The 11,300-nt window shown below is 39.2% G+C and overlaps 1 protein-coding gene across 1 annotated transcript in view; it reads right to left on the bottom strand.

Moving 5' to 3' along the window:
- Positions 1–10,091, bottom strand: part of Gab2 (GRB2 associated binding protein 2) — a 106,303-nt gene extending 96,212 nt beyond the window's left edge. Inside the window, exon 1 of the mRNA XM_008844197.3 lies at positions 10,071–10,091. Coding sequence (XP_008842419.2) covers positions 10,071–10,073 — 3 coding nt within the window. The 5' untranslated portion in view covers positions 10,074–10,091. The remainder of the gene's footprint in view (positions 1–10,070) is intronic.
- Positions 10,092–11,300: the final 1,209 nt, after the last annotated feature.

Genomic DNA, 11,300 nt, shown 5'->3' with positions numbered 1-11,300 from the left:
AAGAGCATTGGTTGTTATTTCAGAAGACTAGGGCTCAAATCCCAGCACCCACATGGTGGCTAACCACCATCCATAAGTTCAGTTCCAGGGGATCCGACAGCCTCTTCTGTCCTCTATGGGCATTGCATGACATAGGTGCACTTACCTACATGCAGGCAATGCATGCATACACATAAAATAAAATATTAGAAAAAAAATCAAGAATTTTAGGTCAGCAAGATGGCTCAATGAGTAAGGGCACATGCCGCTGAACCTGATAACCTGCGTTCAATCCCTGGAACCCACATGGTGGAAGGAGAAGTGATACATGAAAGTTGTCTTCTGTTTGCCACACGTGTGCCATTGCATGTACACACCCTACTTTTCTAAAAAAAAACAAATCAAATCCAAATTTAAAAAAAAAGACTAAGCATCAAAGGACAATGTCAAAAGAGTAAAAAGACAAAGAATGGGAGAACACATCTGAAAATTATGAGTCTGGTAAGGGGTTAATAACTAGACTATATAAAAAACTAAAGCTCAATAACAAACTTCTGACAAATAGGCAAATGACTGAGTTGAAATCTCTTCAATACAGACATACCAAATGGCCAATGGGCACAGGACAAGCTGCTAAGCTCACTAGTCATTGCAGAAATGCAAATCAAAGCCACAAGATGCCACCTTACAACTATTACATAGCTACTATTTAAAAAAATTGAAAGCAGGGCTAAGGGCGTAGCTCAGTTGGTAGAATGCTTGTCTAGCATGCATGAGACCCTGGATCCATTCCCAGTGCTGCACGAAATGGGGCATGGGGAACATATTTATAACCCAACATGGGGCTTGAGGGCACATGCTTGTAATCCTAGCACTTTTGGAAGAAGAAGGAAGATCAGTATTTCAAGGTCATCCTCAGCTATAAAATGAGTCCAAGACCAGCCTGAGCTACAAGAGACCCTATCTCAAAAAAAACTCCAAACTGAAACAAAACAAAAATATGCTCCACTATACTTCTTGGTATGTACCTAAAAGAACTGAAGACAAGGACTTGAATAGATATTCATGCACTGGCTAGTAATCACCATAGTCAAAAAGTAGAATCAACTTAAGGGTCCACTGGTGGATGAATGGAGAAACAAAATGCAATCTATACACACAGTAGAATATTACTCAGTCTTTAAAAGCAAGGGAATTCTAATACATTCTACAATGTGGATGAACCTTGAGGGAATTATTAAACAAAAGACACAAAAAAGAAACTGGGTGTGGTGGCACATGCCTTTAGTCTCAGCACTTGGGAGGCATAGGCAGGTAGATATCTGAGTTCAAGAGCAGCCTAATCTACATAGTGAGTTCCAGGCCAGCTGGGACTACAGAGAGACCCTATTTCAAAAAGACCAAAAGGAAAAATAATGCATTTTAAAATGCATTTAAAATGAACTCAACTATTCGTATGCTCACTGTTCTCCTGAATTCTACCACTATGCTGAGGACATAACAGTAACCAATACAGACATGATTTGTGGACTTAGAGACCACTATTTAGCAGAGATACCAAGTAGAAAGATGTAATCATGACAGAGCATAATGGATACTTTGGTAAAGAAGATTATGGCATGCTATGAGAATGAATAGCTATAGGGTCTTACTCCTTTTTGAAGGGGTTAGAAAAGGCCAGGAGTAGTTAAGAAATTTGTACTTCATTCTAAGGACAACACAAAAGAAGAAAGCTATAGCTGGATTTGTGTTCTAGAAAGATCATTCTGACTACTGTGTGAAAAATTCAAAAGAGCAAGACTAGGACTGGATATGTCAACTAGGAGACTATAATCTGGGTGAAAAATCATGGTGACTTAGAATGCGGGGGGTGGGGGCAATGGGGAAAGAGGGCAAATGAAAAAGATATAAATGCTACAACCTGGGCTGGAGAGATGGCTCAGCAGTTAAGAGCACTAACTGCTCTTGCAGAGGACCCGGGTTTGAATCCCAGCACCCACATGGCAGCTAACAACCATCTGTAATGCCAGTTCCAGGGGATCCGGTACCTTCTTCTGACCTCCGTGGGCATTGGACAACACGGGTACACTTACATACATGCAGGCAATACACTTACACAAAATTAAAAAAGAAAAAGCTATAACTACCTTCACAGTGGTTACTGGAATGTGGAGGCTATCAGAAGCAAAAATAAGTTAGAGGTTTTTACTCTTCTGGTATCCACAGAAGCAGGGTAGGTGATACATGGTTGAGAAGCCTTGAAGACGTTTTTGTGGAGATGACAGTCAAGGATTTGTTCCTCAAAGTTCACTTATGGGAGGGAGATACAATCAGCATATAGGGAGAATCTATATGATGAGAGTGAATCTGATCATCACTGTACCAAGGATTTACTAATCTTAGCACAGTACTAAGTGTCACGAGAGACTAAGGAGAACAGAGTTCTTCCTCATCAAATTGCTTAAGATGCTTTCCCATAAACCTCCCTCCATTCCTAGCTGATGGAAACAACTCTACTCTATGATCCATTAAGCTTCTTGCCTTCCTATTTCTGCTTGCTCTTATCACCCTATATTATACTGCTGATTGATTTAAACCTCTTGCCTCCTAGATGGAAAATTTCTTGCAGGTAGAAACTATGCTTCACACCTTTTTACTGCTAATCCACAGTAGCGTATAGAGTGCAGCTGTGTGTTTACTACATATCTGAAGAGTGGACATGTGTTAGGAGATGCAGCCATCTTGCTGGCCCAAAAGATGTTTTTTAAAAAAAATTTATTTAGTATTTTTATTTTAGGTGTATGAGTGTATTGCCTGCATATATGTGAGTGCACCCGTGTTGTGCAATGCCGCAGAGGTCAGAAGAGGGCTTCGGATTCCCCTGGAACTGGAGTTAAGAATGGTTTGTAGCCGCCATGTGGGTGCTGGGAATTGAACCCGGGTTCTTTGCAAGAGCAGTCAGTGCTCTTAACTGCTGAGCCACCTCTCTAGCCCCAGGATGCATTCTTAAAATGTGAAACTATTTCTATCTGCTTTCAGGTCTTTGATCATGAGTATATACTAGCAGGTATGATATTTTCAGCACTCTGCTCACACAGAAGAAGCTACTTAAGGGCAAGAGCCTTTATGTAAGTTTTATTCCAAGAGTGGGGAACTAGTTCATGGGAAAAGTCTAAGAAATTTACACAGGACTGGTCTCTACTCACAAGCAAGTTAATAATTTCAGACAGCACTGACTACTAAAGAAAGGACTCGGATTATAAATAGAAATATTAGGAACAGGTAAGATTAAATATATTTCACTCACAGAACTGGAGAGATGGTTTAGCTAAGATGTTCTTAGTTAAGAACACTGGCTGCTCTTGCAGAAGACCCAGGTTTGATTTCCAGTATCCACACAGTGGCTAACAACCATCCATACTCCAGTTCCAAGGGAATTCGACACCCTCTTTTGATCTCCACTGGCACTGCATGACACAGGTACACTTTCATACATTCAGGCAATACATTCATACACATAAAATAAAATAAAAAAGCAAATGAAATATTTTAAATATATTTCACTCAGATAGCAGATTAAATATATTAGAGGAGAGAAACAGAAGAAAGAGAGTATTAAAGGTATACAGGAAAAAGAAGGGCCTGGAAAGAAAGTAATGGCTAACCTTTCATGAGTCTACAAAAAGCAAAAGACACAATCCAAAATAAGTTTTCCACCTTGGTAATGGAAAAGGAATAGTGTAGAGGCCAAATGATATGCTTCACACTGCGATAAATGCTTACATACACTCACCAATTACTCTTTATAGTTTTAGGCAAGATTTTCTTATTCCCTTTTCCCAGACAGTATAACCAAAACTCATGGAAAGATATAATTTCACCAAGATCTTATATAATGAATGAGTATTTTAAGAGTCAAAAGACTGTGCAAGGTCAAAATTATACCCTTGGGGACTGGAGAGATGGCTCCCTGGTTAAGAGCACTGGCTGTTCTTGAAGAAGCCAGAGATTCAAATCCTAGCACCCACATGGCAGCTAACAGCCATTTGTAACTCCAGTTCCAGGGGATCTGATGCCCTCTTCTGTCCTCCATGGGCACTGCAGGACATAGGTGCATTTACATACATGCAGGCACTCATACACATAAAACAAAACATACACATAAAATAAAAATAAAAAAATTACACCCCTGAATAGAACTCCCTTGCAAGAACAGTCATTTTCATTTTCATTTCCATTTCTGAATGTGGCCAGTTTAATACAAATTTACCAATTTGACAGTGATGGGCCAGATAGACTTCTATTACCTTCTGAAAGCTGTTTGCTAAATTTTCAAGATTTTTGAACCCACAGGACTTTACAATGAAAGTGTGAAATCAGGCATAGTGAGAAAATGGAAGTTAGCAAATTAGGGTTGCTATTTTCTCCTGAGAACCTAATGCTTAATATTTATTAGCACACTGCTGCTTGAGAACCTTAGAGATGCAAAGAATGATTCTCATCTTATTCATGGCGTTCCACCTATTGGTTCTAATTGTAAGGAAGACAGCTGAGAAGGGTTCTGAGACTTTATTTGTGGTTATTTGTCATAAAGAACTTGGCTTAGGCTGGGCGTGGTGGTGCATGCCTTTAGTCCCAGCACTTGGGAGGCAGAGGCAGGCAGATCTCTGTGAGTTCAAGGCCAGCCTGGTCTACATAGTGAGTTCCAGGACAGCTGGGGCTACAGGGAGACCCTGTCTAAAAAAAGACCAAAAAAAGAGAAGAACTTGGCTTTTGGCCAAGTTACATGCCTGTAACTCCAGTCAGTACTCAGAAGCTGAGATGGTTCTAGAATCAAGAGTTCAAGGCTTGAGCAACTAAGTGAGACTCTGTCTCAACAAAACAAAACAAAGAAACAAAAATCCTGCTCAAACTGAGAAGTGACCAGGGAAAATGTCATCAGCTATACCATATACTTACATTCCTTAACATGCCTTAATTTTTAGTGATGAAGAAACAGGTCTAGAAGTCACAAAGTTAATGGCAGGGCAGTAGCCAAGTAGACTGACTGTAGTCCAGGGATCTCTTCCCAGGAGAGTACAGAGCCCACTAGGACTTGGCTAGCATCTCTATTAATACCATCAAGTAACACTGGAGTGACAGTGACCAGTAAGCAAGACTGTTGCAGAGGGCATATAAATACAGTGACGGGGAGAATGGAATGAACGCCTAGCTGTTTTGGCCCTCAGAGTTTATGATGATAGTTTCTAAGAACTTTGTCTCTGCTGATATGCCTTCTTCCTGACCACACAAACAACCACCAACCTAAAGAGTATAGTTTCTAAGAATCTTACAAAACATAGAAATACCCCGACAGCCACTAAGTTGTCAGTGATTAAATCAGAAGATACAGAAATTATACTTTGAGGTTGATTTCAACAGAGAACATGATGTTAGTAATACCATGAATAAGAAACAATGTAAACACACAAAAAATGGGAACTTTTAACAATTATCCCCAAACCATATTTTGTTCATTTAAAAAATATTTCTTATGCCGGGTGTGATGGCGCACACCTTTAATCCCAGCACTCGGGAGGCAGAGGCAGGCAGAGCTCTGTGAGTTCAAGGCCAGCCTGGTCTACATAGTGAGTTCCAGGACAGCTGGGACTCAAACTCAGGTTGTCAGGCTTGGTGGCAAGTGCCTTTACCCTCTGAGTTATATTGCTGGCCAAATTTCTTTTTAAACACTGCAATTTTAGTTATTTTCTTTTAATACAGGGTCTCATATTTTATGTTGTCTAGGCTGTCCTAAAACTGCTAGACTGAAGCAATACTCCTGCCTCAGTCTCCTGAATAACTGAGACCACTAGAGTAGGATGCCATGTCTACCTTAAACACTGTTTTTTATTTATTTTTTGTTGTTTGGTTTTTTGAGATAGGGTATCATACAGTCCAGGATGACTTGAATTTCTGATCCTCCTGCCTCTACTTCCTGAATGCTAGGATTATAACTATTATTACCAATTTATGTGGTGTAATAAGCAAATGAAAAGGTGTTCCACATCTTATGTCATCAGGGAAATGCAAAGCAAAATGAGATGCTACAACACACCTATTGGAACTGACAAAACTGTACTACCAAACTTCAATAATAATGTGAAATTTGTCATTGTGCCTATGTAAGTTTGCCACTCACTCACTTTCCAAATTCTCCACCTATACAAAGTCTTCCAATGTAATCATGCTACTTCTTTTTTTTCTAATATTTTATTTATTATTTTTATTTTTATTTTATGTGTATGCATATATTGCCTGTGTGTAGGTAAGTACACCTGTGTCAATGCAAGCAGAAGAGGCTGTCTGATCCTTTGAACTGGAGTTACGAACAGTTGTTAGCTACCAGCTGGGATTAGGGAACCAAATTTAAGTCTTTGCTAGAGCAGCAAGTGATCTTAATTGCTGAGCCATCTCTCTAGCCCCTATAACTTGTTATTTTAATTGTACAGGCATACGGCATACAGCAGGGTGTGAACACATGCTTGTAATCCCAAGACTAAGAAGTCTGAGGTAGGAGGATTGTGGATTCAAGCCTAGCCTAGGTTACATAGTGAGATTATCTCAAAAACTACCAAAAACGGAAAAAACAAAAATCAAGAGATACAGAATGGCAAAAAATAACAAGTCTCCTCCATCTTAACCCCAAATATTCTGTTCTGTTCTGTAAAGATAATCACTGCTATTGGTTTCCTGTGTTTCATTTTGAGATACCTTATGTGTATAATAGTAAATATGTATTTTCCATTGTATATTAAGTACATCTTGTTTTCTTCCATATACATTATATCTTGGAGGTTATTCCCCATCTAAAGAACTCCATTGTTACTTTTCATGGAAGACAGAATAAGTGTTACAGTCTTATTTTCACATAAATGACTCATTTAAAATCATATCACAACTTGATACCAGAAGTAAACATCATTCAAATGAGAAGCTGAATTTAGCTCATGCTGACAAACTTGCTATGAAGTCAAAGATAGTCTTGAATTTTGATATTCTTGCCTATACCTCTCCACTGCTGGGATTATAGGTGTGTTCCATCACACCTAATTTAAGGGGATTTGTTTTTACATTTATCTAGACTTCCTTTCAAGAGGTGAAACAATGCGTAGCGATCACAAGTCAATAGGAGGAATAAACAAGTATATAAAATTTGTAGCTTTTCCTTGTAATTTTTTTTAAAATGCCAAATAAAGGGCAAATAATTAAAGTCAGGAAAGCATTTTGAAGGGCTTTCCTGTAGGAATAACCAACTTACTTAAATTACTTCTAGCCTATGGTGTGATTTTGTTTGTGTGCATGTGGGGGGTGGGATGGAGGGCAGAGATCAATGTCAGGTGTCTTCCTCAAGAGCTTTCTACCTTAAAATTTTTTATTTTATGTATATGAGTGTTTTACTTGCATATATGTAAGTGCATCATGTGCATGCAATACCTGCAGAGGCCAGAAGAGGGTGTTAGAGTCCCTTTTGGGGCACCTCTCCTTTTGCCCTTTTACTTTGGAATTTGAGATAGGGTCTCTTCAGGGTAACCCAGGTTGATCTTGAATTTGTGATCCTCCTGCTTCAGCCTCCTGAGTGCTTAGATTTACAATGTGCTGTTCTATGCTTTTCAAAAAATGGTTCATGTTGTTTGTTATACTTGTCTGTGTAGGTATCTGCATTCTGCTGGGAGCTTCCGGAAGTCAAGGGTAGCAGTTTGTTCATCTTTGTGTTTTCAGATATAAACAAAAACATAAAATGGACTCAGTAACTTTTCTGAGTTGATGAAATGCTATTACAGATAATATTTAAATCATTTGCCAACCAACGTATTTTGCTGTTTGCTACTCTCAAACATATCCAAAGCACTGGCACAGTAAATTTTCCAAGAAGCTACACTACAAAAGAATGTCTTGTTAAAGGTTTGTTGGGATAAGAGGGAGGTTTAGAAGCAGAGAAGCCCAAATAAATAAATTTTCAAAAAAGATGCAATGAGGAGACAAAGGTAAGAAGGAATTTGTTAGAAGGGAGGGATCAGTAATTCAAGGTCACCCTGGGCTGTATATTGGGTTTGAGACTAGACTTGGCTACATGTGATTCTATCTCACAAAAACAACCAGGTTATAGAGATGTAGCTCATTTGTGAGAGTGCTTGCCTAGATGCAAAAAGCCCCGGGTTCTATTCCTAGCATGGTCAGCCCAGGATACATGAGACTTGATCTCAAAAAAACAAATTTAGATAAAGGGAAAATAAAGAGTAACGAGTTCTGATGTGAGGGGTAGGTGATTGAGGAAAAAGAGAATGTAGAATTTATATGACCAGACTGATAGTCTCTTTATGTTAATAAAAAGCCCTTATACTTTTTACATAAATATGTACAGCCCTGTATATTCATCCTGATTTTATTCCCCACCTAATTTATACACCATTCATCTATGCTCCTAAAAACATCATTCTTTTAGCATTTATAATATCATTTTATGACTACTTTTGTTTCTTCTTCTTTTGAGACAGGGTCTCACTAAGTAGACCCAGTGGGCCTGGAACTCACTATGTAGACCATCTCAGACTGACCATGATCTTACCTCTCTTTGCCTCCAGAGTGCTGGGATTAAAGGCATACGTCACCATACCCAGCCATATCTTTGTTTCTTTATCTTCCCTACTGGACTACCATGAATTTGGTGTCAGTGCCTTGTTTTCTCTCTTAGCTTTGTTCCTTTTGCCTAGCAGAATATCTGACATATATAATAGGCACTTACTGAAACATGTTGAGAATATTCTTGTTCTTGAGAAGGCCAGCTGGTTGATCAATTGCTTTTAAAGGCCATAGGGAGATATGGAGGATTTCACATACAGAAACATGGCTTTCTGGATGTGATTCTATATTTGGAAGTGATAACTAGATGGAGACAGAGTTGTCCAGATTCTGTCATCTAGCTTTTATCTGGTCATATTGCTTCTTGAAATACTCTGTAGGTGAACTGGGTTGGTAAGTATTGTAGGCTGGTTCACTCAACCTCTACTCTGCTCTCCTTCTTGTTAAAAATTCACGAGTACACTCACATGCATGCAAGCAATACTCTCGTACACATAAAATAAAAATAATAAAAATAAAATATTTTTAAAAATTCTGTAAAACCAAGAAACTAAGCTGGTTGTGATGGCACATGGCTGTAATCCTAGCACTTGGGAAATGGAGGCACAAGGGCCAGCCTCTTCTACATAGTAAGTCTCAAGCCAGCCTCGATTACAGGAGACACTGTTTCAAAACAACAACAATAAAAACAAGAACAAAAAAAGGAACGAAATTAATTCTGGAAAACTAAGATTTACTTGCAGTCAGTTTGCCAGTTTTCATTCATACAAGACTTGCAAAGTAGAAGAGAGGCACAGACCATTTCCTCCTTTCTTTCCTTTGGCTGTTTCTTCTTTCTGCTGGCAAGCAAGGACATAGCTGAATGAAGGGCTTCATGTAGCTGAGGCCTTCTCTATGTCCTGAGTGCTGCGAGGCAGCTACAGTAGTAGCTTCCAGTCCCAAGAGCATAGCCATGAAGTGAGTGGGATGCTGGGATGCAGTGGTATCCTGGCAGGCCCTTCATGGGGTTCTAGACTAGAAAACACAGGTTAAGGTCCTTCTACCATTTGGCAAACACTGAACTCCTAGTATTAAATCCTTTTCTGTTTAAAGTGTCTGGAGCATTTCCATTTCTTGCACTGATCCCTGAATATAAAAGTTAAGAAGTAAATTTGAATTGAAAGGGCAGGCCCCTGGGATGGGAAAGGTTTACATTTTGGAGTTTCGCATTCCAGGTACCTATTCAAGTTAAGTTCTGAATCTTCCTACTTTGTGCCAAAGACTGGGATAAGGTCTGGCCTCAAGACACAGCAGTTTGCTTTGAGACAGGACATCTATGCTATTAAGTCAAAGAAGAACCCACAGTGCAGGATGACTGAGTGAGAAAAGGGAGGAGTGGTCAGAATGAGAAGTCAGATGAAAGAGTATCTTTGAAGGAAGAAAAAGGGCTTGCCCTTAGATCTGAAATGGAATAGTCACTAAAGTGTGCTTACCATTTTATGTGTAGCATATTCATTTATATCGTCTCATTTCACACTCCCTCTCATGCCTCCCTTTTTGGTTAACATGTGGGTGCTTCCCATATGGCAGGCACTTTGCATATACTTTCTTTTTTAAATTTTGGAACATCCTATATGAAAGGAGAACTGTTATTAGACCCATAACTTGCCTGAGGTCTTAAGGTTAGTAAATAGCAGGCCAGTCCTCAAGCACATACTTTTTATCTAACTCCTCCATTCTTAAGGGATAATAAAGCCAGAATTTTGGTTCTTCAAAAGAACAAGCATATTTTAAAATTAATTTATTTTAAAGCTTTTGTACATGTATATATTGGAAGTTGAGCATATTTCCCCTCATATTTCCCACCCTCCCTTTCTCATTCCTCCCCTTCCCAATAGACCCTTTTGTCCCCCTAGAAATTTTTATTTTACTTTCATTTCATGTCATATTAACATACATGATTTTATGTATCGACATAAAATCTAGGAAACACCAAGAGAAAACATAGGTATTTATCTTTCTGAGGCTGGCTTAATTCATGTGATATGATTATTTTCAGCTGCATTCATTTTCCTGAAAAAGACATGAATTTGTTCTTCTTTGTGGTTAAAAAAATTACCATTGTGTACATATACATTTCCATTACCTATTCCTCTCTTACTTTTTTTTTTGGGTCATGTGGGGGAATTTATCTTTAGTTGTATGAGGAACCTCCATATTGGTTTCTATAGTGGCTGGACTAGTTTGTTTTCTTACTTGCAATATGTTTGAGTTCCCTTTGAGACAAAGCATGTTTAAACTAACACATGCCAACATGAGAAGCTTCATGTAAAACCTCTTCTATGTCTAAAGTACTCAAGGTAAGAAGGGCAGGCAGTGTCCATGTGGTTCTGAAGGGATCACAGAGTCTTCAGCTGCTTTAAATCAGACCAGACTCACAATGGACAAAGGGATGGGGGGGCAGGGGCAGAGAGGGAAATCTAGTGGCTGCCACCACAGCCTCCTCACTGAGGCAGCTCTGTTATCTCCACACCATTGTTTATAGCTCCGAGGACACCATCCGGACCTAATAAATGAAAGTGTCCATTGGGAAGGGGAAAACACACACACATGCCCCTTCCACACACAAAAGTACATTTGTGTCAGGGAGCCTCAGAGGCCGACACACACCGAGGACTCTCCCCTCCTTCCTCCACCCCTAAAAAAAGAAAAGAAAGGCAGCT

The sequence above is a fragment of the Nannospalax galili genome, unplaced genomic scaffold (assembly GCF_000622305.1).
Source record: "Nannospalax galili isolate Female #2095 unplaced genomic scaffold, S.galili_v1.0 scaffold278, whole genome shotgun sequence".
In the NCBI taxonomy this organism is placed as follows: Eukaryota; Metazoa; Chordata; class Mammalia; order Rodentia; family Spalacidae; genus Nannospalax; species Nannospalax galili.
The sequence above is the reverse complement of the archived record's forward strand: the minus strand, read 5'-3'. Positions and strand labels throughout refer to the sequence as shown.